A 26,457-nucleotide genomic window follows, 5' to 3' on the forward strand; every position below is an offset into this window, starting at 1 on the left:
AATTCTGGACAAATGAGCACAATGGAGATGGTGTGGTGTTTTTTTAAGTACTGCCTGTACTTTCTCTCTTCTTAATCCCTTCCCATACCTCCCTACCATTTTGGGCTCCCCCTCTGCAATCAAACGATGGCTCCTTTTCTTTAGGAGATGCAGGGGATTTTAAAATAGATGAAATGCTTGGCCAGCAAAGTGGGAGGCCTTTGAACATGTACTACAAAAGATACGAAAGAGAACAGCAAGACCAAACTGAGTGTGGCTGTCTGCATACAAGGTGTGTGGCTGCCTTGCAAGGAGAAGGCCCTAGATCCAGCCCCCAGCAACTCCATTGGGGCCTCCTGTTTGAAACCCTGGAGAACTGCTGCCATTTAGTGTACACAATACAGAGCTAGATGGACCCCAGGCCTGGCTCACTTTGAGGCAAGTGTGTGTGTGTGTGTGTGTGTGTGTGTGTGTGTGTGTGTGTGTGTGTGTGTGTAGGGATGTACGGGCACTTCCTGGCTGTTGCCATTTTAGAATTTTCAGGTGGGCTCTACAATCATGTACCAGTTTGCCCAATCAAAGATGATTTGGAGCTCTTGTGCAACAGACCTACCTCCTTAAAAGACCACATCTTTTTGCAGTAAGGAAAGTGACTGGGAAATGCACTGGAAACCACATTTGCTCGATGTAACATTGCCTGACCTCCCCGCAAGCAAACCAGAACAAATGCTCAATAAACAGCCGACGTCGTCTAACCTCCCTGCAAACAAATCAGGAGTGCTCAATAAACTGGTTCTCCACTGCCCTGTGTGTCTATTGTCTTCCTTTCCCACCCACATAAAGGATGGTTTGAGAGGCCCAAAACAGCACCCAGAAGGAACGAAGGGTTCTTTTCATTTATACCTACTGCTTGGCCAGGCTCCAGGTGTTCTTAAGCCAACAGCCTGTGTGTTCCAGGGCTGGGAGGAAGACACAAAACCCACACTGGCTGTGGGAGGCAGTAGCTGAGCAGTCAGAGCTTCTACCTTGCGCGCAGAGGGTCCGAGGTCCAATATCCCAGTAGAGCTGGGAGAGAGAACTGTGTCACTGCCAGTCAGTGTCGACAGTACTGAGCTCGGTATATAAGCCAGCACCCTCTGTTCCAAGGTGTTGTTACTGGGCAGGGGAAACCTTTCTGCCTTCTGGATGTGGGTGCGGTGTGCTCCCCAAGGGCAGCCAAATGTGCAGTGCTCAAGTGTGGTGTGTGTGAGATGAGGGGTGGGTGGAATCTGAGCAAGGAGGTGAATGTTTCTCCCCTGCCCCCACCGCCCGCTCTCTCTCTCCTGCATGTTGCTGATCTTTTCCTCCTATTGATTTAGATGTTCCGCCACTCAGATGTTCATTTGGTTGGTAGTGGGGGGAGTCATGTGTGCATTGTACGTGTGCTGGGTGTGTGTGTGCGCGTGAGAGGGGGAGACCGAGGGAGCAAGCAAAAGGGGGAAGAAGCCACACAGCTACACCGATTGGAGAGGCAAAGACTGCAAGAGAAAGGGAGATTAAATTTAAAAAAAAATAGAAAGAGTCTGCCACTGAACTCCTACCGAGGAAAAACTTGCCACTGGGGTGGCACCCTCTCCCCCTCCTCTTCTCCCACCCCCTCCCCATGTGCAACCTCAGGGAGCTGGCCTAGAGCCATGCTGTGCAGCATCTAGCTCCACGAGGTCTTCTGCAGCTGAGTATTTTTTTTCAGGCTCCAGCGAAAAAGGATTGCAGCCTTGCGTTGTGACACGCTCAGAGCCAGCAGCAAAGGGACAAGAGAGTTGCTGGTGAATGGAGAACAACTGATTCTTCCTCTTCCTCCCCGGTTTCGAGGCTGGGGGTTTAGGAATTGGCTGCGGCTGGTGGAGAGGGGGGTGGGGGGAAAGGAATCCTTTCGCCCTCGGAATTTTGCCACCTGGTTATTTGGATGCGGACAGCAGGAGAAAGTCTCGCTGTGCTGTTCACCTGTGCAGAAGCAGCATCGGAGGCGGTTTTTGGAGAGAGAGAGAGACCTTTCCACCGTGGCCCTAAATCTCTTCGAGGCCGGGGTGGCGAGGCTCCGATTTCAGCCGGAGTCGTCGGGATCTGCCGCGCCAAGGATCTGTTGTGACCAACATAACAACCACTTTAATTTTTTTTATTAAAAGAGTTGCGGTTTCTGCTGTGGTTGGGGACAAGGAGAGGGCTTCTCTCTTTGGCTTCTCTCTTTGGCTCCGGGAAGACCACAGGTAGCCCCGTGGCAGGTGCGAGCCGTGCCTCCCTTTACTGCGCTGCTGTGTGTCCGGCCAGGTCGCTTCCTATGACATTTGGGATTAAAGTTTGGCTTTCTGAGAGCGGCTGCCACCATGCCTTTCCACCCAGTCACCGCGGCGTTAATGTACCGGGGCATTTATACCATCCCCAATATCCTTGCAACGGAGCAGCATCCTGTTGACATACCTGAAGATGAACTGGAAGGTGAGTCTGTTTTGGGAACAAGCGTTAAAAACCAAAACCAAACCGGGTGGTGGTGGTTGCTTTCTTCTCTCTCTCTTGGGATGAGAGAGATGGTCCGCAGCGGTGAAAAACAACCAAGGTAGAGATGGTGGCATCTCAGACCCGGGGTATCCTTCAGTGTTGACTTGGGTCTGTGTTGCAGGTAGAGAGGAGAGGGCAGGATGGGACCCGTTTGGGGTTTGTTTGTGTGTTTTTTTGGTCCTAGGGATTCCAGCAGTCGAGGAACTGGGGGTAAACCCCGAAATACGCATCAGCCAGAAGGAGATGGCTGGCTGGCTGGCGAAGCTATTGTGTGCTCGCGTGTCAGAGATTGTGTGTGCTTGCGCCTATACTGTAGATGTCACTTGGGAGTACAAAGGGCAGGAGGGCGAGGAAAGAGAGGGGTCAGGAAGAGGGTGCAAGCCTGGCCAAGTCCGGATCAGGTCCCGGAAGTGAGGCGGAAACACGAGCAGCCTCAGGACAAGGAAGCTCCCCAACCCCGTAAAAAGGGATCTGGTTTGTTGAGGGAAGGGTGGAGGAAGTGGGGTGGTGGAAGGACCAGCTCCAGGTGGCTGTGAGGCCGGCAGGTATCCGATGGGGGGTGTCGCAGGTGGGGAGAAAACTTCCGTCCGCGCCCCCTTTCTCTTCCTCCCCCTCGCTTTTGCACCCACCATCTCGCTCTCGCTCTCTGTGGGAAGGGAGATTTTCTGCAGTCCGTGCGTGCTGGTGGAACAGGTAGCGGAGGTGTGCATGGAGGGTTTGCGCCGGGCGTCCAGAAGGAGACGGACTCCTCCATGCGTCTCTCTCGCCAGTAAGGCACCCACTCCTGGCTTCATCCTGGAGTTGTAACTTGGGAAGCACGCACGCCAGCAACCCTCCTTCCCCTCCTAGATGCACCTGGGGCTGTGGATGCCCTAATGCAGGTGGGGTGCCCCACCACCACCCGGTCTACCTTGGGCATCACCAAGCCTGACGGCGGTGGCCCCAATGCAGAAGAATGTATGTATGTATGTATGTATGGGGGTGTCTGTGCCTGCTGCACCCGTGAGCTGAGGCTGTGAAGAGGGGATCTCTCAACCCCCCCCCATCACTTCCTTTCCACAGCTCGCCCCCCCCCCCCCATTCAAGAGCTCCCGACCGTTCACTGCGCTTCCCCCGATTGAAATTCTGCTCGCCTCTCTTGAAGAATCCAATCTGTTTGGGTTGAAGGCGAAGCGGAGGAGAAGCCTCTCAAGAACCCCCCCACCCTCCACACTCAATCGCAACCAGCCCCCCCCCCCCCATCTCCGCCGCCTTCCCTTCCTTGCCTCAGTCAATCTATCGATTTGCCAAAGTCATCAGAGAGTGGCAGGGCCAGCGGGTTTGTTATTATTATTTTTCTTTTTTAGGAGAGGCTTAATGGAGATTGGCAGTGGGGCAGGGAAAGCGGGGGGAAGGGGCCGAGTGGTCAGAGCTCTTGAGTGTGTGCCGGGGGGGGCAAGGGGGCGGCTGATGCTGCGTGTGACTGAGCACGGATCAACAAGTCCCTATCCGAAAAGTAACAAGGTCCTTAAGGATCTTGCCCTGCTAGTCTTATCTCTGTGGGAGGGGCTGTAGTTCAAATGCTTTGAGTGCAGAAGGTCCCGGGTTCCATCCCCGGCCTCTCCGTGCAGGACTGAGAATGTTGCCCATCTGAAACCAAGGAGAGCAGCTGCCAGTCAGTGTTGGAAATACTGAGCTAGGTGGACCGATGGCCTGACTCAGTATAGTGGAGGGCAGTTGCTGTGGCAGAGCACCGGCTCTGCATGCAAAGGATGTCAGGTCAAACCATTGGGTCCATCTAGCTCAGTATTCCCTACACTGGCTGGAAGCAGCTCTCCGGGGTTTCAGAGAAGAGTCCTTTCCAGCCCTCCTGGGACCTTCTGAATGCAAAGCAGCTGCTCTACCGCTGAGCTAGATGCCTAGGATGCCTCTCATCCTCAGGAGCTAACCTTAAGGATAAGTCAGGTCATTGGTCTGTTTAGCTCAATATTGTCTGCACTGACTGGCAGTGGTTCTTGGGGGTTTCAGTCCTTCCTCTAAAGCTGTTTTTGGAGGCTACACTGAGGGCGGTTTCTGAACCTCTTTTAGCTTGCCTTGTTCACTTAACTCCTGCTGCTTACTCTCAGGGGCAGTTGCTCCCTGGGGTCTCAGGCCATTGACCCTTTTAGCTAGGGAGGCTGAACCAGCAGCCTTCTTCAAATCATGCTCAACCACCAGCTCTTCATACAGGAGAATGCTATGGATAGCTACTAGCCATGATGCCTATGTTCTCCCTCCACCATGGGAGGCCCCCATGCTCCTGAATACCAGTTGCTGGAAACTGCAGGTAGGGAGAATGCTCTTGCGCTTCGGTCCTGCTTATGAGCTTCCCATTGGAGCATCTGGTTGGCCACTGTGAGATCAGGATGCTGGACTAGATGGGTCATTGGTGTGATCCAGCAAGCCCATCTTATGTTCTTCTGTTCCTCTTGCCTCCCCTAGTGAATGCTGGGCTGCATTTTCTGGTGCTTCCAGCATCCTTAGAAGCTCTGTTTAGAAAGGGCAGGGGTGGCTTTTTCCTTCCTAGAACTACTACTACTACTATTATTATTATTATTATTATTATTATTATTATTATTAAATGTATATGTCACCCTTCATCCAAAGTTCACAGGGTGTTTCATAACATGAAAACACAGAATTAAAACACAAGACACACATCTTAAAAGGTGCTCCTATCCAAGCCAAGGCTGGGTCATCCGGAAACAATGGTTTGCCTTTACTCACTGCTGGGCAATGCATGGAAAGATACTTGCCATTCCCCAATGATTCCCCATCAGTTGTGCCAAACTAGCAGCCAGAGAGAGGAGAGGACCACTTCCTAGGCAAGCCCCCTTGGCAGACAAGAGCTGCCTGCTGGGACATCGCTGCTGTGCTGGATAATATCACTGTGCAGAAACCTGCTCTGAAAGTCCGCTTTGCCATCACGGCTTTCCTCTGCATGTGCCTATAATTGCTAGTAAAAGAGAGAGAGAGAGGAAGCTGCCTTATACTGAGTCAGACCACTGGGCTATGTAGTCCAATATTGTCTACACTTACTGGCAGCAGCTCTTTGGGGTTTCAGGCAGAAACCCATAGCCTGAAATTTCAGGGACTGAACCTTTTTGCATGGAAGGAATGTCCTGTAAAGGAAGCTAAATCACAGTGAGTCAAACCATTACTTCATCTAGCTTGGTATTGTCTACACTGGCTTGCAGCAGCTCTCCGGGGTTTCAGATGGGACGTTCCAAGCCCTACCCGGAGATGCCAGGGTTTGAACCTGGGACCTTCAGCATGAAAGGCAGGCCCCCTGCCATAGGAGGGTGTCTTATTCTGAGCCAGACCATTGGTCCGCCTAGCTCACGATTGTATACCCTGACTAGTTGTGGCTCTCCAGGGTTTCAGATCGGGGAAGTCTTCCTTTCCCAGCCCTGCTTGGAGATTCCTAGGATTAACCTGGGACTTTCTGCATGCAGAAAAGATGCTCTTCCCCTGAATCCACAGCCTGTCCCTACTACAAGGCTCTCCCTGCAAGCAGGGACCTCAGATGCAACAATTTATACTAGACGGTGGAAGAGAACCTCTCACCCTACGGGAGAGAGTAAAGGTAAAGGGACCCCTGACCATTAGGTCGAGTCGCGGACGACTCTGGGGTTGTGGCGCTCATCTCTCTTTACTGGTCAAGGGAGCCAGCGAACAGCTTCCGGGTCATGTGGCCAGCATGACTAAGCCACTTCTGGCGAACCAGAGCAGCGCACGGAAATGCTGTTTATCTTCCCGCCAGAGCGGTACCTATTTATCTACTTGCACTTTGACGTGCTTTCGAACTGCTAGGTTGGCTGGAGCTGGGACTGAGCAACGGGAGCTCACCCCATCACAGGGATTCGAACCGCCAACCTTCTGATCGGCAAGCCCTAGGCTCTGTGGTTTAACCCACAGCACCACCCACGTCCCCATATGGGAGAGAGTAGAGGGGTGCATTTGGAGACATCCTCAAGGAAGGGTCAAATCTGCACACTCTGCTGTTGATTCTGCTCTTCACAGAGATGGCTTTCGACTGCAGAGCCTGATATTACTGCCTCATACATGCAGTGGAACAGACGGCAAACCTTGGACACGGCGTGGTGGTATCTGCGCTGGCTTCCTTCTGATGCAGCAGTGATAAGTGGGTCGGCAGGGGCATCCCCAAGACCACCTCTCTCTGTGTGTCACAAGAGTACAATACATCCACTGATCACCTAGTTTGCAGTGGAGGAAGCAGGTAGAAAAGAAGATGGGTCCCCTGCGCCTTTCATAGTTGCGTAAAGGAAAGGGGGATTTCAGTAGGTGTAGCTCGCCATGCCAATGATGATTGCTCAAATGCACTTTGTACTCAACTATTAAAGGAGTGGAGGCAGGATGGAACATTGGAAGATGCCTGTACAAAGGAGAAGAGGAGGTTCCCTTACATTGAGTGGGGCCATTGCTCCATCTAGCTCATTATTGTTGACACTGACTGGCAGCAGCTCTCCAGGGTTTCAGGCAGGTAATATTCACTGCTTCATCTAGAGATGCCCTTGGGGATTGAACCTGAGACCGGTTGCCTGCAAGGCAGGTGCTCTACCACTGAGCTACTGCCCTTCTCCTAAAAATAAATTAAGTTTCTAGTCCTTATGGTTTTTAAAAGAAAGAACTGAATTAAATAGGAATCAGACCATTGGTCCATCTAGTCCAATATGGTCTGCACTGACTGGAAGCAGCTCTGCAGGGTGTCAGACATGGAATCTCTCCCAGCCCTACTACGGCAGGGATTGAACCTGGGATCTGCTTTGCCACTGGGCTATGGGTTTTCCATGGTGCCTTCCTCGAGGTTTTTCTCCAAACTGTTTTTCCATAGCTCGTAGCATCTTTTGACTCATATCTGATCATCTGACACATGGGTGCCTATTGATACTGTTCTCCTCCCACAGCTACAGTTCCAAGAGTCAATTCCCCTTCACAGGGAATTCTGGGAATTGTGGCTCTAGGACAAAATAATGGGGGGGGGGGTCTTCTAACAACTCTCCCTGAGGTCGGCGGTTTGAATCCCCACGACAGGGTGAGCTCCCACTGCTCAGTCCCAGCTCCTGCCAACCTAGCAGTTCGAAAGCACATCAAAGTGCAAGTAGATAAATAGGTACCACTCCAGCAGAAAGGTAAACGGCGTTTCCGTGTGCTGCTCTGGTTTCGCCAGAAGTGCTTAAGTCATGCTGGCTACATGACCTGGAAAAAATGTCTGTGGACAAATGTCGGCTTCCTCGGCCAGTAAAGCGAGATGAGTGCGGCAACCCCAGAGTCGTTCGTGACCGGACTTAACTGTCAGGGGTCCTTTACCTTTACCTTTTATGACAGTTTAAAGTGGCATCATAGTGCTTTAAATGTACAGAATGAAAGTGGCCCTAACCAGGCAAATCAGGAACCCTAGATGATCAACTGCAAACCATCCAGAGATCTTCCAAGTGCTCCTGGTTGGTGAGCACTGGCTGGCAGCAGCTGTCTAGTGCTTCAGTCAGAGAGTCATTTCCAGAGGTACTGAGGATTGAACCTGGGCCCTTCTGCATGCAAGACAGGTGCTCCACCACAGAGCCAGGGCACTTTCCTTAGCACACAGGAGCACTGAAAGCTACCTGAAGCAGATAATGGTCCATCTAGCACATCACTGTCTGCGCTGACCAGCAGTGGTTCTCCAGGGTTTCACGGTGGAGTCTTCCTGGAGGTACCAAGGCTTGGGCTCCTGGGACCTTCTGCATGCAAATCCAGTGCTCTACCTCCAAGCTACAGCCTTTCCTCCTCCAAGGTCTCTCGAAATTCAGCAGCATGGAATGGAGTTCATCTCAGCCTTAGTGCACATGCATGCAGATGCACCAAAACTATGCATGAGCACTAAGGTCCCATGCAGAGGACAGGTTGGCACCTCACAGAATGGAGCTGGTGGCATAGATTCCAAGCTGTCAACATCACCGCAGTGTGGAGGACGGGCGTGCTTTTCTTGTGCACCTTCAACAGCAGCAGCAAAAAGGAACACCTGCTCGTCTTTTGGATTAATGGGAGAAAGACAATTGTAGAATCAAGGAACAGAGAATGTGGAGAAACAGCAGTATTTGGAGCATAGCAATCTGTAATAATACGGCAGGTGGTGAGTTTTAATAGGCAACAAAGAGAAACCCAATTTTGTTTGTGATTTAGCAAGAAGCTTCTTAATCGCACTTCTTCTCAAACCAGTACGTGATCTGGTGCGCAGAATACCCTTCGAAATTTGCCCTCCTACGAATTTTGCAGTGCAGTACTCCAACCGATGTGTGCAAAAAACACATATCTTAGGGGGGAGGCTTGGAAATGTATATATTTGTGGAAGTAACCTACAAAAATACATTAGATCAGGGGACGTAGCTTGCAAAAAAATGTGTATATTAATCAAAAACAGCACACACACAAAAGTATTTATTAGAAGACACTTATTCAAAAATGCTGATGGATTTTCCTTGAGGATTTTAAAAATTATTATTTTGCAATAAAGAAATAAATCGTGAATTACTGCGGAAATGTGACAGACTGAATGTATGATTGAAACATCGAAAAGCAGAGAAACCTAAAATGGGCTGGTATCTCCATTCCCATGGAGGGGTGAGGAGGAATCCCTTGGGATGAGGCTGGGAGTGTCATATGAGTTCCTATTATTATTATTATTATTATTATTATTATTATTATTATTATTATTTTCTGCAAAATGTTGAAGGGCATGAAGATATACGGTACCTTGGAGTTCTCTGCAAGAGAGCAGGGACCTGTCTGCACTGCATCTCTCCACCACTTCTTCAGTCCCCGGAAAGAAATAACAAAAAAAATTGCCATCTCAGTAACTGCCTAGGTGAGGCACCCTGTGTGATGCTCAGGTTGCCTCAGAACGATGCAAAGAGTTGGGGTGAAATCTCAGCAAATTGGGGCTGACTCCTCAAGACCTTTCTGGCAGGGATGTTGCCTAGCAGTTGGCTGCTGTGATTTCATTGCGATCTAACAGTACCATTGATTCGTACGATACGACAGGGCTGGGAAAGTGATGGTTTGCTCTTCCCAAGCTGCATGGATTATGCAACACAGGGGCGAGACTATCTTTCCCTCAAAGTGCATCATTGTGCTTTTTACATAATACGGGCAAGGGGGCTATAACCTGGAGAACACAGGAGCTGGTGGCAATACAGAGCAGATTACAGTTGCTTATCACTGCTGATACGTTTCTCGTGGTTCGCGTTGTCATGATAATGATGGAGAAGGTTCAGGACAAGAGACAACCATTTCAAATTCTTTACTGTGTGAGACAGGGTTAGGGTGGGGTGGAGGAAGGCTTCTCAGCCTTGTTTAAAAATCTTGCCTTTGGATATACGCACTGGAGAACTCAACCCAAAATGCCCGAGAATATGAAACTGCTAAAATAAAGCCTAGCTGGACAGCATTTTGCTGTGGTCATTTTGGAACCTCTCTGGGAAACTGCTGTTGACATTAGCAAAGCTGTGTTCGCAATGTTACCAATGCAATGGAGGTGGGTGGGAGGGAGAGAAGAGGGGGAGAAAATGTACCTTTGGCGTGCATAGCTGGCACATAGAGCCATTTTTGTGGCTTCTGATTACAGTCACACTGTGTGGCATTGAGGAACGAGTTGTTTGTTACCCTCAAACAGGTGTAATGAGGCCGTGATTGTTCATTTTTTAAATGAAAAGCAGCTGCTGGGGGCTGCAATTCTGAGCAGATAAGAAGTGTGCTTAACCCTTTCTTTGCAAGCTGTGTTTGTATTTCATCTTCCAGCTAACATCCCACCCCTCACTGCCCTGTGGGCTTGCAGATTCTAGATGTGTGATTACTCAAGGCTTCCCCAGATCGACCTGAGATTTATTTATTTATTTAATCTAGAGATTTCTGTGCTGTAACGAATCCTGGCTTCATCAGCTAGTGAGCACCAGGGTGACATAACATGCTCTCACCCTGCTCCCACTGTGGTTCATATCCGGCTCTTCAGTTCTGGTTATGTCAAGCCACAGTTTCCCATGACGTTCAACACAAGAAAATGCCGGCGGTATCAGTTTACAAGCTGAGAACTGAAATCTGGTTCAGACTATGCCATCTAATCTTGGAGATGACTGAGGGTGCCTTATTGTAAATCTGGGAGCTGCCATTTTTACAATCCACAGGGCACCCAATGTAGTGTCACTCTGGGGTATTGTGGGAAATTTAAATGTCGGCTCTTTGTGGACTGATAAGAGCTTTGCTGATGTTGCTGCAGCCAGGTGAGTTCACTGAGGGCCACCACAAAGGAGAGCATCCAGTGATGTAGGAAGGGGCTCAATGGAAGGTGATTTGCTGGTGAGGTGTGCCCCACCTTGGAACTGGCTCTGGTGAAAACAGCAACCATTCCTCATTGTTTTTGTTACCCAACCCCCCAAGAGTTGGTAGATTGCCTTCTCAGTCTGGGAGTTCTGTTGTTATTTCCACTCCTAACAACCATCCATTCACTTTTTGGTGACACACCATACATTTAAAGCACAAAGAAAGGAACTGTAGTATACCCCTCTCAGAGCTACCATTTCCATTTTACAGTTCTCAGGATTAAACTCATGTGCTTTAAATGTGCTCTCAATATACAATGTGTACGCGGTCTTCCTCCATGAGATCTTCTTGGAGTAAACAACTGATGGTGAATCTCTCCCAAAATAACTGCCCAGCCAACTGTGTTTTGACGGTGATGCTTTTATAGAATCATAGAACTGTAGAGTCGGAAGGGAGCCAATGGGTTGTCTAGTCTGACCCCTGCAATGCAGGAACCGCAGCTGAAGAATCCCTGACAGGCAGCCACCCAACTCTGCTTAAAAACCTGCAAGGAAGGAGTGTCCACCACGTCCCAAAGGAGTCCATTCCACTGTTCAACAGCTCTCACCATCAGAAAGTTACTCCTAATGTTTAGTTGGAATCTCCTTTCTTACCATTTGAATCCATCGGTTTGGGTCCTACCCTCTGGAGCAGTAGGAAACAAGTTTGCTCCACCTTCCATGGGACAGCCCATCAGATATCTGAAGGTGGCTATCCTATCACCTCTCAGTCTTCTCCTCTCAGGCTAAACATACTCAACTCCCTCAACAACAACAACAAACAAACAACAAGAACAATTTATTATTTATACCCCGCCCATCTGGCTGGGTTTCCCCCAGCCACTCTGGGTGGCTCCCAACAGAATATTAAAAACGCAATAAAACATCAAACAGTAAAAGCTTCCCTAAACAGGGCTGCCTTCAGATATCTTCTAAAACTCAGATAGTTGTTTATTTCCTTGACATCTGGTGGGAGGGCGTCCCACAGGGTGGGCGCCACTACTGAGAAGGCCCTCTGCCTGGTTCCCTGTAACCTCACTTCTCGCAGGGAAGGAACCGCCAGAAGGCCCTCGGAGCTGGACCTCAGTGTCCGGGCAGAACAATGGGGGTGGAGACACTCCTTCAGATATACTGAGCCAAGGCCGTATAGGGTCAGCACCAACACTTTGAACTGTGCTTGGAAACGTACTGGGAGCCAATGTAAGTCTTTCAGGAATGGTGTTTTATGGTCTTGGGGACCACTCCCAGTCACCAGTCTAGCTGCCGCATTCTGGATTAGCTGTAGTTTCCAGGTCACCTTCAAAGGTAGCCCAACGTAGAGCACATTGCAGTAGTCCAAGCAGGAGATAACCAGAGCAGGCACCATTCTGGTGAGAGAGTCTGAGGGCAGGTAGGCTCTCAGCCTGCATACCAGATGGAGCTGGCGGACAGCTGCCGTGGACACAGAATTGACCTGTACCTCCATGGACAGTTGTGAGTCCAAAATGACTCCCAGGCGGCACACTTGGTCCTTCAGGGGCACACTTACCCCATTCAGATCCAGGGAGTCCTCCAAATTCAGGACCAGTTGAGTCCCCTCAACTGTTCCTAATGAGGCTTGGCTTCCAGTGCCTTGATCAATCCTCTGCACACCTTCCAGCTTGTCAATCTCATCCTTAAACTATGGTGCCCAGAAGAGGACACAGGTGGGCTCTGACCAAGGCAAAATAGAGTGGTACTATTAATTCCCTTGATCTGGACACTCAGCTTCTGTTGAGTTAGCCTAGAATGGTATTAGCTTTTTTTGCTGCTGCATCACACTGTTGACTCACTATGAGAACAGATGTTTTCGGCTTCATTTCACATAGTGACCATTTTGAACCTTGTAGCATTGTTAGTGGGAACCCCTGAAATTTTGCCTGTTTGCAAATCTGTGCTATTATTTGACCAGTCTCCTTTCAGCTCCTCCTGCCTGCAGGGAGACATTCAGCAGGAGCTCAGCTCTTTAAAAGATGGTAGCAGGCGGGTGAAATGGCTGGTGGTTTGCTGCTCCTGGTTTGCATAAGGAAGCTTTTGGGAGCCTGGCCAAGGCTTCCTGTTTTATTTATTTCATGAAATTTATACATTGCTTCATTGTAAAAAAACAAACAAACAAAAAACCGCCTCCTGTCTTCCATTGCCTCCTGCAGTTTGGTCAAACTCATGCTGGTAGCTTCGAGAGCACTATCCAACCATCTCGTCCTCTGTCGTCCCTTCTCCTTGTGCCCTCCATCTTTCCCAACATCAGGGGCTTTTCCAGGGAGTCTTCTCTTCTCTTCTCATGAGTTGGCCAAAGTATTGGAGCCTCAGCTTCATGATCTGGAGAGGTTTGATCTTCTTGCAGTCCATGGGACTCTCAAGAGTCTCCTCCAGCACCATAATTCAAAAGCATCAATTCTTTGGCAATCAGTCTTCTTTATGGTCCAGCTCTCACTTCCATATATCACTACTGGGAAAACCATAGCTTTAACTACACGGACCTTTGTTGAACTAGTAAAACAGATTAGAATTGCCCCAGCTTTCTAAGCATCTTGGCTGCAGACAGCGTGAGTTTGGGAGGCTTTGCTCTCCCCCACCCCCTACAAACACTATGCCATGGGTCAGCAAACTTTTTCAGCAGGGGGCCAGTCCACTGTCCCTCAGCCCTTGTGGGGGGCTGGACTATATTTTGAGGAGGAAAATGAACGAATTCCTTTGCCCCACAAATAACCCAGAGATGCATTTTAAATAAAAGCACACATTCTACTCATGTAAAAACATGCTGATTCCTGGACCATCCGTGGGCGGGATTGAGAAGGTGATTGGGCCGGATCCGGCCCCCCGGGCCTTAGTTTGCTGACCCCTGCACTATGCCCTTTTCCAAACAGATTGCTGGTTATAGCATACACTCCAGATGTCCTCATTGAGCGAGGGCATCCCCTCTTCCTGGCTCCCTGTTTCCAAACAAATCACGGTTATTCCCTTGGAGGTTGTTTTGAGCACATGCCAAATGTTGTTTATTTGCCGATGGAGGCCATAACGTTTTTGAAGACCGGTTGCTAGAAACTGCAAGAGGAGAGAGAGTGCCTTTGCAATCGGGTCCTGCTTGCAGGTTTCCAACAGCATCTTGCTGGCCACTGTGAGAACAGGATGCTGGACTAGATGGGCTCTCATTGGCCTGATCCAGCAGGGTCCTTTCTGGTACTTAATGCTTCTGAATATCAGCTGCTGCAGACTGCAGGAGGGGAAAGTGCTCTTGCATTCGGGTCCTGCTTTGGGGAACCTGGGTGGCCACTGTGAAGACTAGATACTGAGCAGGATGGGACCTTGGCCTGATCCAGCAGGCGGAATGGAAATCTGAGAAGAATGGAACGGCAGGTTTCTTGAAAGGGGATGTTCCGCACTGGGTTCTGAAGCAGGGCGTGCAAATTAGGCAACCCTAACATAAAGTTTCATCTCACAATGGATCTGGATGTGCTTTTCACAGAACAGCTGCAGCTCGGAACATTCTCAGCTACATTTATTATCTGGAGTGGCTGGAGAAAAGGCTCAGGCACACAGCATCCTGTCTATCTGTCTGTGCACGTTCCTGCAAAGTTAATTTTTTTTTAATAATAAAAAATGTGTCTTCAAATATGGGGACAAGGGGTATCATAGGGAAAGGGGCTTGTTCTTTTGAAGTAACGGTTGGCATGTTTGCATGCTGGAAATTGCTTTTGTGGAGTGCTCACTGGAAGGACAGATCCTGAAGCTGAGACTCCAATACTTTGGCCATCTCGAGAAGAGAAGACTCCCTGGAAAAGACCAGGATGCTGGGAAAGATGGAGGGCACAAGGAGAAGGGGACGACAGAGGACGAGGTGGTTGGACAGTGTTCTCGAAGCTGCTGGCATGGGTGTAACCAAACTGTGGGAGGCAGTGGAAGACAGGAGTGCCTGGCGTGCTCTGGTCCAGGGGGTCACGAAGAGTCGGACACGACTAAACAACAACAGTCAGTTAGTGTGTGGTGCGGATAACTCCAAGGTCACAGGATCAATCCCCCTATGGGACATCTGCATATTCCTACACTGCACGAGGTTGGACTAGATGATCCTCAGGGTCCCTTCCAACTCTACAATTCTATGATTCTATTAAATAACTTGATACGAATAAGATTTTGCTTTGCCAGTAGCAGCAGCCATTTTTATTTATTTGTTGCATAACAAAGTTGTTGTTGTTTTTTTAAAAAAACACCCCTCAAAGTGGTTTACAAAAATGCTAAAACAATAAAAAATATCAATAAGAAAAAATAACAACAATGATTTAAGACTTAAAATAACAATAGACTAAAAAAACCAACTCACATCTGAGTATGCTTGTCTAAACAAAAATGTTTTTAGCAGGCACTGAAAAGAAACCAGTGAAGGCACCTGCCTGATGTCAATAGGCCGGGAGGCTTGAAAATTCTGGGTTCAAGTCTCCCTCTGTTGGGCTGCTTGGTACAAAATAGCTTGTTCATCGCAAAAAAGGCAGGGGAAATAATCCCACAAATGAGAATCTTATACAGAGAAGTGTGGAGAGGGCAGGATTATAGCTTAGGGGGAAAGCATCCATCTTGAATGCAGAAAATATGAGGTTCAATTCCTGGTGTCTCCAGAAAGGGCCGGGAGAGAGTCTTGCTTGAAACCATGGAGAGATTCTGCCAGTCAACACTGAACTGGATGGACCAGTGGTCTGTCCTGGAGTAAGGCAGCTTCCTATATTAAAACTTGTGTTTGTATCTTGTATCTTATTATTTGCCCTGCCCTGAGCTTTTGGGATGGGTGGCATAGGTGCCAACTCCCTGGTCCCCTGGGTGCCCAAGCACCCACAAAATTCCCCATGAAGGGGCCGGGCTCCCACAAATTTTGGTGCCAGTGCCATGCACACTGCATGGCACCCACAGCCCTGTGCACCCACAGTTGCAGGGCCAAGTTGGCACTCCTGACGGACAGTATATAAATTTAAGAAATAGATTAAAATACAGGGCTGGGTTTAAATTAGTCTCATTGAGAGCAGTCCCACTGAAATCAATTTGCCTCACTTAAGACCTCTTGGTTTATGTAAGTCACTGAAGGACCACAGCTCAGTGGTAGAGCACCTGCTTGGCATGCAGAAAGTCCCAAGCTGACATCTCCAGGTAGGTCTAGGAAGGACTCTTACCTGGACAGCTGCTGCCAGTCAGTGTAGGCAACACTAATCTAGGTGAACCAGCAATCTGACTCAGCATAAGGCACCTTCTTATGTTCCAATGTGCAAGCATGGCTAACAATGCAATCTTAACCACGTCTGCTCAGAAGTATGTCCCATTTGAATTCAGTGGGTTACTTGCAGGTAAGGGGACGTGGGTGGCGCTGTGGGTTATACCACAGAGCCTAGGGCTTGCTGATCAGAAGGTCGGCGGTTCGAATCCCCGCGACGGGGTGAGCTCCCGTTGCTTGGTCCCTGCTCCTGCCAACCTAGCAGTTCGAAAGCACGTCAAAGTGCAAGTAGATAAATAGGTACCGCTCCGGTGGGAAGGTAAATGGCGTTTCCATGCGCTGCTCTGGTTCGCCAGAAGCGGCTTAGTCATGCTGGCCACATGACCCGGAAGCTGTACGCCGGCTCCCTTGGCCAATAAAGCGAGATGAGCGCCGCAACCCCAGAGTCGGCCACGACTGGACCTAATGGTTAGGGGTCCCTTTACCCTTTACCTTTACTTGCAGGTAATCGGATCCTCGGCCTGGATCCAATTTACCGAGGAGAATTTAGAAGAGGTCTTTTGGAAATAAATCTCTCCTTCTCTTCTCCATGACCCACACCACGTCCGTACCTTCTGGGGGGGGAGGGTGATGCTACTTGCACCTGGAGGTTCCTGTCTGAGAAACCTCACTGCTCTACATCCACATCATGCCTGGTGGGTAAAGAAAACGAATTTGCATTTCCCTGGTCCTCCTGGGGTGATTTACAGCTCTGGACACCGCGGGAGATAAGAGTAGATCAAAGTCCAATGCGTCGCAGCCCAGGTAAATAGAAATTGAGCGCAGCTGGTAATCGAGATGGAATTCTAGTTCTCTTTGCAGGAAAGGACAGGTGTAGGTCTGGGCTGAGATGCTCAATGGAAATGATTGTTATTCAGAAAGAAAAAAATTGCACTAGGCCAGTGTTTGTTAACCCGATACCCTCCAGGTGTTTTGGGAGGCAACCTCTATCAGCCCCAGCCAAATAAATGGTCGTGCTGATGGGCCCAAAAAATCTTGTTCCCCCCATACATACGGTAATATCTACCGTATTTTTTGCTCTATAAGACTCACTTTTTCCCTCCTAAAAAGTAAGGGGAAATGTGTGTGCGCCTTATGGAGCGAATGCACGCTGTGCAGCTATCCCAGAAGCCAGAACAGCAAGAGGGATTGCTGCTTTCACTGCGCAGCGATCCCTCTTGCTGTTCTGACTTCTGAGATTCAGAATATTTTTTTTCTTGTTTTCCTCCTCCAAAAACTAGGTGCGTCTTGTGGCCTGGTATGTCTTATAGAGCGAAAAATACGGTATATGAATCCTCCGGAAAATGACATCCAGGGATTTGGAGCATAAGAACAATAAGAAGAGCCTACAGGATCAGGCCAATGGCCTACAGGATCAGGCCAATGGCCCATCTAGCCCAGCATCTGGTCAACCAGATGCCCCCAAAGGGAGACTCGCTAGCAGGACCTGGGAGCAACAGCACCTTGCCCCTCCTGTGGCTTCCAGAAACTGGCACTTAGAAGCATTACTGCCTCAACTGTGCAAGGAGAGCAAAGTCATTGTGGCTAGCAGCCCTTGAGAGCCTTCCATGAATTTGTTTAATCTTCTTTCAAAGCCATCCAAGTTGGTGGTCCTCACTGCCTCCTGTGGCAGTGAGTTCCATAGTTTAACTATGCACTGGGTGAAGAAATCTTTCTTTTAGCTGTCCCGAATCTTCTAACATTCAGCCTCGTGAGATGTCCATGAGGTTTCGTTTTTAAGATTGGGGCAGAAAGGTGAGAACATGAAAGCACTATACAGTCGTATCTTGGGTCCCAAATGCCTTGCGAGTTGAACGTTTTGGCTCCAAAACACCGCAAACCTGGAAGTGGGTGTTGCGGTTTGCAAACATTCTTTGGAACCCAAACTTCCTACGTGGGTTCCACAGCTTCCAATTGGCTGCAGGAGCTTCCTGCAGCCACTCAGAAGCCGCGCCTTTGTTTCTGAACGTTCTGGAAGTCGAACAGTCTTCCGGAACGGATACCGTTTGACTTCCAAGGTACCACTGTACTGGCCGCCTGTCGGTTGTCCAGAACTGGTGTTATTTAGAAGCGCCAGTTTTATTGTGGCCACAAGAGGCAAAAAAAATTGTAAGGATCTCTGTGGTGGTGCCCAGGGGAATTGTGCAATTACACCAGGAGTAAACTTATGGAGTGCAATGTAGCTGCTTTTTTTGATGCAAAATAACAAAACAGAAGCTTTGGGCTGCAAAGAAGAAACAAAGGAGGGAAGAGATTTCTGGAGACCCAGAGGGCAGAGGGAGCTTCAACTGATCTTCACTGGAGACGCCTCCGGCGGTGTTTGGAGAATGGGGAAAAACGCCCTCAGCATAGCAAAATGTTTGTAGCTGGAGGGGAGAGGAGGAGAACATATCTTCCCATAAATGCAATCTTTTCTCCTCTGCTTTTTCTTATTATGTTTAGAGGGCTCTGTTTATATTTATTGAGTGGGCTGTCAAAGCTTCTCCAACGGCTGCTGTGAATCAGAGCTCGGCTGGCGCGCCTTCGGATCTAGGCCCAAAGAGGAGGCAGCTGCCATAAATGGGGGGTGGGGATGTGCCTGGCATCTCCACTAGGAATGATAGCAGTGGGAAGAGAGTGCCAGCCTCACTAAAGAGGCACCGGGGGGAGAGCCATAGCTCAGTGGTTGGAGCACCTGCCTTGCTTTTAGAAGGTCCCAGGTGCTACCCTTGACATCTCCAGGTAAGGCTTGGAGAGTTTCCTGACATCAACCCTGCCTGAAACTCTAATTAATTAATTGTTTTAATTTTATTTTGCAAACCACCCCGAGATCTTATGATACAGAATATATAAATATAATTAACATCAACAACAATAATAATAGCAACCCTGGAGTGCTGCTGCCAGACCAATGTTCTGACTCAGTCTATACCAACTTCCTACGTTCCTATTTAATTCAGTCCTTTAAAAAAGAAGAAGAAGAAGAACCATAAGGACTAGAATCTTAATTTATGTTTAGGGAAAGAGTCATAACTCAGCCATAGAGCCTCTGCTTTGCGTGCGGAAGGTTCCAACTTCAATCACTGGCATCTCCTGGTTAATTTGAGAAAGACGCCCCGCCTGAAACCTGGGCAGCTGCTGCTGGTCCGTCCTGGCAATGCTGAGCTAGGTGGACCAAGGACTGACTCGGAATGAGGGAGTTTCCTGTGTTCCCTTTCCTTTTGCCAAATGCACCAGTCATTGGTTAGAAAACTGATGGGGCCTTGATGAAAACTGTCTTGCCTTCCCACCCGTTAAAACCAAAATCACCCCCCTCTTGTTGTTTAGTCATTTAGTCGTGTCCGACTCTTCGTGACCCCATGGACCAGAGCACGCCAGGCACCCCTGTCTTCCACTGCCTCCCGCAGTTTGGTCAAACTCATGCTGGTAGCTTTGAGAACACTGTCCAACCATCTGTCATCCCCTTCTCCTTGTGCCCTCCATCTTTCCCAACATCAGGGTCTTTTCCAGGGAGTCTTCTCTTCTCATGAGGTGGCCAAAGTATTGGAGCCTCAGCTTCACGATCTGTCCTTCCAGTGAGCACTCAGGGCTGGGTTCCTTAAGAATGGATACGTTGGATCTTCTTGCAGTCCATGGGGCTCTCAAGAGTCTCCTCCAGCACCATAATTCAAAAGCATCAATTCTTTGGTGATCAGCCTTCTTTATGGTCCAGCTTTCACTTCCATACATACTTCCATACACCCCCCTCTACAGCCTTCTAAAAACTGTATCTAAAAACTGGGGTTATATACAAAAGCACAGGGGGCCAGCCCTCCCTCCACCTGCATTTTTTTGTATGGACTTCACTTTGCTTTTCCTGCTGTGCGGGCTGATTGAGACCTGGACAATTTGGGGTCCGCTTAAGATCAGTTCAGAGAAACTTAATGGCTTGTGTTACTCTTTGAGCCTACAGGGAAGAAGTTTCTGGCTTCTACATTTGCAGTGCAATCCCAGTTTAAGAATTGCTGCATTTGATATAAAACAGGGTGTTCCCCCCCACACACACACAGTATGCTTCAAGGGCTGCCAAATTTGCTCTGTCTGACTGTGTCTGAAGTTTCCGTACATACCGAGGGAATTCCTGGCAGCAAAGGGACATTGCTCTCTTGGGATTCATTATTCCTCCCTTATCAGTTCCATTGAATTACCAGGGTGAACAGGATCCACACCACAGGTGGTGGAGACATCTGGAATCTAGATCAGAGAGAGATTCCAATGCCCATTAGCCTCAAGGAAACATGACCCAATGGTCAGAGATAATGTTATTTAGTTAGTTAGTTAGTTAACAGAATTTATATCCCACTTGATTGTTACGTAACCTCTAAGCAGTTTACAGGAAATGTTAAAATTAAAAGTTGTTGTTGTTTAGTCATTTAGTCGTGTCCGACTCAAGGACACAAAACAAGTGAAGATCACACCACCCTTTGCATGGAACCAGGTTGTTGCTGTGGTTTAGTTGTTCAGTCGTGTCCGACTCTTCGTGACCCCATGGACCAGAGCACGCCAGGCACTCCTGTCTTCCACTGCCTCCCGCAGTTTGGTAAAACTCACGTTAGTAGCTTTGAGAACACTGTCCAACCATCTCATCCTCTGTCGTCTCCTTCTCCTTGTGCCCTCCATCTTTCCCAACATAAGGGCCTTTTCCAGGGAGTCTTCTCTTCTCATGAGGTGGCCAAAGTATTGGAGCCTCAGCTTCAGGATCTGTCCTTCCAGTGAGCACTCAGGGCTGATTTCCTTCAGAATGGATAGGTTTGATCTTCTTGCAGTCCATGGGACTCTCAAGAGTCTCCTCCAGCACCATAATTCAAAAGCATCAATTCTTCGGCGATCAGCCTTCTTTATGGTCCAGCTCTCACTTCCATACATCACTATTGGGAAAACCATAGCTTTAACTATACGGACCTTTGTCGGCAAGGTGATGTCTCTGCTTTTTAAGATGCCGTCTAGGTTTGTCATCCCTTTAAAAGTACTTTCCCCAACAAACCAGAGTCCTTTCTGTTGGGGATAATTCAGACTGAAATTCCCAGGTGTCAAAAAAGGTTATGTATGTATGCTACTACTGTGGCCTATGTTTTGTTAGCCCAAAAATGGAAAATGAGCAAGGTCCTAAACTAAAGAAGAATGGCAAATTAAGTTAAGAGAATATGCACAACTCACAAACTTAACTTATAGAATAAGAGAACAAGAAGAACATACATGTAAAGAAGACTGGAAAACGTTTATTGAATAAATGGGAAATAATTGTGTACAGCTGAAAATGCTGATAGCATTAAGATAAATCCAACAGTGTAAACAAGTTTTGATGGATGCAATAATGGAATACTGAATAGTATAGTTTTTGTAAAATATGCAGGGATTTATGGTATGTAAAATGGACCATGAAAAGAAAAGAAGGGAAGTCATTGATATTTTAAGGATGTAAAATGAGTATTTTAAATTGTAAAACAGAAAACTTAATAAAATTATATTCACAAAGAAGGAAATGTTAAAATTAGCAGTAAAAAGAGTTTAAAACAATTCAAAACGTTTAAAAATATAAAAAATAACAGTAAAAGGGCTTAAGCCACATCAGCACCTATGTGTCTGGATAGGCTAGCCTAAACAGAAATGTTTCAGGCAGACTCTGAAGGTGCCCCTCTGATATCAATGTGCAGGGAGTTCCGAAGTGTGGGTTCTGCCACACTAAAAGACCCGCAAGTAAACTGGTCCCAAGCCATTAAGGGCTTTATATACTAAGAGTTGGGGTCCCTTCCAACTCTACAATTCTATCATTCTATCAGCACAACTCTGCCCAGGGCAGGTAATTAACCAACTGAGGATGGGAGTTGTATTCCAGATACACCTGGAGGGGTACAGTTTCCCATCTCTGTTTTAACTGAAGCCATAGACCTTGCTCTGTAAGTGAGTATCTGCTGGACCAAGCCAAGATTATGTCGCACTTCAGGCATCAGACCTATTTCCACCATATCCTCTTGTGTCTCGCAGTAATGCCATTACTCCATTGAACAATGGAACTCACACCTGTAGGAAGCAGTGACAGCCACCAACTTGGATGGCTTAAAAAGAGGACTGGACACTTTCATGGAGGAGAGGGCTATCGATGGCTACTAGCCATCATGGCTATGCTCTGCCTCCAAAGTCAGAGGCAGAAATGCTTCTGAAAACCAAGTGTTGAAAGCCACCGGAGGGGAGACAGGAACCACAAGCTGTGTGTGATGGGTGGGTGCCAGCTTCTGCTCAGGTGGAGGATGAGAAGGGCCTGAGAAACAGATCGTCAGGTCTGCTGCCTGCTCCCTGGCTCAACAACTTAGGGTTGCCATATGTCCAGAAAACACTGAAATGTCCAGCAGCCCAACAACTTCTGTGCTTGGATCATGAAATATGGCAACCCTAACTTTAGAGCAAAGATGGAGAACCTGCAACCTTCCAGATGTGTGTGTGTGTTTGAATTTATTTATTTTTTATTTTCAGTTTTACAAACAATAACAATGAAAGAAATGAAATACAAATATCGTATCTCTTTTTACTTTCCTCTGCCTCCCCCTTTTGTGGATCTTTATGTTTTAATTTTCACTCTGCATCTCATCACTAACTTCAATTATTATAAGTCCTTATTCAATCCATAGTTCAAATTTTTACTACAAGATTTCTGTTGACTCTAACTAATGAAGGTAATTGCTTGGCATATTTTTTGCAGCCTTCTAGGTGTTGTTGAACTCCAGCTCCCATCAGCCCCAGCCAGTATGACCAACAGTCAGAGATGATGAGAATTGTAGTCCAAAGACACTCAGAAGGCCATACATTCCCCACACTTGATGTAGATGTTTAGACACTACCTGAGAAGTCCAGCCTGCACCTCCACCATTCCTCTCTCTTTCTTCCTCAGGTTGCTTCTCAGCTAGGGATAGTGGAACAGACCTTCTCTCTCCCGCTCCAGCCCCACTTCCCCATTCCCCATAACTGCCACCGCATCCTTGAGCCTCCACTGGGTCTGTCACGGCAGATCAGTGGTGGTCAAAATAAAGGGCTACCCTTGTATAGAGGGCTGGTTGCTTCCTGTAAAATCCATCGCATGGGACAAATGTCCCCATTGTCCAACGCCCAAGGGACCTCTTTTCCATTGACAACAATTGCTTTGAATAAAGAAGATAGATGGGGGTCAGTTTAAAAGAGTTTTGCTGCCTCTGGTGTTCATGGTGTAGAACTGCACTATGGTGTTCCAGCTCTGGAGGACTCGGTTAAAGTCGATTAATGAAGAGTCAGTCTGGTCCATGTGCATGTATCTATTATGCATACATGCAAATACATAGATGACTGATAAGAGATAAGTGAAAAGCTTCTGGGAAATGATATATAATGAGATGAAAAATATGTTGAAATATACATTTATTAAAAGAAACCAGAAGCATTTCTACTAGGCATTGTTGGCGAGGATATTAATAGACAAGATAATAAAATGTTTTTATATGCGACAACGGCTGCAAGTGTACTATTGGCACAGAAATGGAAACAAGAAGAATTACCGACGAAAGAAGAATGGCAGACGAAATTAATGGACTATGCAGAATTGGATAAGATGACAGGAAGGATTCAAAATCAGCGGGATCAGAGGTTCTCAGAAGATTGTAGTAAATATGTGAACTATTTGAAAAGCAACTGTAATCAACAGATTACACTAGTAGGACTACAAGAAGTTTTGTAAGGAGGACTTTGTGAAATATTGCAGAGAAAATTTATGAATAGAATTATAAGTTAAGGACTATTAAAAGTAATAGTGAACTTAATGAAATGCAGATTAAGTGATAAGGACTGAAAAAAATCTTCAGATGTAGTTGATGGAAGTCCAAAATGTTGTATAAGAAAATATGCTATATGTTGGAAATTATATCTAAAAATCAATTTAAAAAATTTTTTTTAAAAAAAAGATCACTGATAAGATAGATGATATAGATAGATAGATAGATAGATAGATGATAGATAGATAGATAGATAGATAGATAGATAGATAGATGATATATAGATAGATGATAGATAGATGTTGTTGCTGTTTAGTCGTTTAGTCATGTCCGACTCTTTGTGATCCCCTGGGCCAGAGCACGCCAGGCACTCCTGTCTTCCACTGCCTCCCGCAGTTTAGTCAAACTCATGCTGGTAGCTTCGAGAACATTGTCCAACCATCTCGTCCTCTGTCGTCCCCTTCTCCTTGGGCCCTCCATCTTTCCCAACATCAGGGTCTTTTGCAGGGAGTCTTCTCTTCTCATGAGGTGGCCAAAGTATTGGAGTCTCAGCTTCACGATCTGTCCTTCCAGTGAGCACTCAGGGCTGATTTCCTTAAGAATGGATAGGTTTGATCTTCTTGCAGTCCATGCAGTCTCCTCCAGCACCATAATTCAAAAGCATCAATTCTTCGGCGATCAGCCTTCTTTATGGTATTCTATCTCTCTCTCTCTCTCTCTCTCTATCTATCTATCTCTCTCTCTCTCTCTCTCTCTCTCTCTCTCTCTCTATCTCTCTATATCTAGATAGATGATAGATAGATAGATAGATAGATAGATAGATAGATAGATAGATAGATAGATGATGATAGATAGATAGATAGATAGATAGATAGATAGATAGATAGGAGAGAGAGAGAGAGAGAGAGAGAGAGAGAGAGAGAGAGAGAGAGAAGCAGAGTGCAAAATTAAGCCTGCAGTCATGCAAGATGTGGAGAAAATAGATAAGAAGAAGTTTTTCTCCCTCCCTCATAACACCAGAACTCCTGGACACCCAAGGAAGCTGAATGTTGGAAGAGTCGAGACAAATAATAGCAATTCTTTCTTCATGAAGCACATAGTTAAACTGCGGAACTTGTTTCCACAGGAACACAGGGATCGTTACCAACTTGGATGGGATCAGACGAATTCATGGAGAATGAGGCTGTCAATGACTACTAACCATAATGGCTATATTCCACCTCTACTGCCAGAGTCAGTAAATGCCCTTGAATACTAGTTACTGGAAATCACAAGAGCACTGCTGGCCCTGCTTTTGAGCTTCCCTTTGGGGCATCTGTGAAAACAGGATGCTGAACTCGATGGGCCTTTGACCTGAACCACCCTGAGACTTCAGGACGAAGTGTCGGCAATAAATCATTACCACTACCACCATGGAATGGCATCTAGCATTCTGAATACCAGTTGCTGGAAACGTAGGATAGGAGAGAGCTCTTGTACTCAAGTCCTCCTTGCTGGTTTCTCATGTGCATCTGGTTGGCCCCTGTTGAGAACAGGATGCTGCAATAAATTGGCCATTGCCCTGATCCGGCAAGCTCTTCTTAAGTTCTTATGACCTTCATCCTGCAAACACGTGCTTTTACTACTGAGCTACAGCACTCCCCAAAAACCTTTCGCATGTACTGTAGCACAGTAACAGATGAAGCTGCTTTAGGCTGAGTCAAGCCAGTGATTCATAGAGACCGGCATTGGCTGATCTGACTCACAGAAACACTTCAGTCTCAGCCAGAGGTATTTCCCAGCTCTGCTACCCAAGGTGCTTTTAATTAGTTTTGGAGAACTCATCTAACCCCTGTTTTGAAACAGCTGTATTGGTTGCCAGTTCATTTCCGGAACCAATTCAAGGTAATCACTATGGTTTTTAAAGCCCCAAGTGACTCAGGCACCAAACTCCTGAAAGACCCCTTCCTTCCCTGGCTGTGGGGGGATCCTCTTAGTAGTCCCTCTACCCTCAGGTATCTGTTGACAGGTGGCCTAGGAGAGGGTCTTCTTTGTGGTAGCCCCTAAGTTGTGGAACTCCTTCCCCATAAAGGTGTGTCCGGCCACTTTCATTATATTGCTCCTGTTGTATGCCAAAGACTCACCTCTTTACCCTGGCCTTTGCCACTTGAGATATAGATTTTCAGGCCCCACTTTATTCCTGTGACTGTAATTTCTTTCAAACTGTCTTTAATATTCAATTTTAAAGTGCTGTCCCCCACCTTTGGACCTCAGGGTGGAAGATGGGTAAGAAATAATAATAATAATAATAATAATAATAATAATAATAATAATAATAATAATAATAATAATAATGTGATGCTAACATCCAGTACCAAGAGGAAGATCTACCAGGCTTGTGTGTTGAGCATGCCACTTTATGGAAGTGAGTTGTGGGCAACTTACAACCGTCAGGAGTGACGCCTCAATGCCTTCCATATGGGCTGTGTCAGGAGAATTTTGGGTAACAGAATTTGGGTAACCAATTTGGCAGACCAACTCTGCGTTACAAGATGTCTGCAAACAGGACATGATGGCTGGCAAC

At 47.3% G+C, this 26,457-nt stretch overlaps 1 protein-coding gene across 2 annotated transcripts in view; it reads left to right on the forward strand.

Annotated features, from left to right (window-relative positions):
* Positions 1 to 1,374: 1,374 nt before the first annotated feature.
* CABP7 (calcium binding protein 7) overlaps positions 1,375 to 26,457 on the forward strand; it is a 56,389-nt gene continuing 31,306 nt past the window's right edge. The window contains exon 1 of one of the 2 annotated variants that reach the window (XM_081175167.1): positions 1,375 to 2,454. In XM_081175167.1, the coding sequence (XP_081031293.1) occupies positions 2,343 to 2,454 (112 nt within the window). In that variant the 5' untranslated portion in view covers positions 1,375 to 2,342. The remainder of the gene's footprint in view (positions 2,455 to 26,457) is intronic. The other variant, XM_081175168.1, reaches the window with a different exon arrangement.

Source organism: Podarcis bocagei (assembly GCF_964188305.1).
Source record: "Podarcis bocagei genome assembly, chromosome: 16".
NCBI lineage: Eukaryota > Metazoa > Chordata > Lepidosauria > Squamata > Lacertidae > Podarcis > Podarcis bocagei.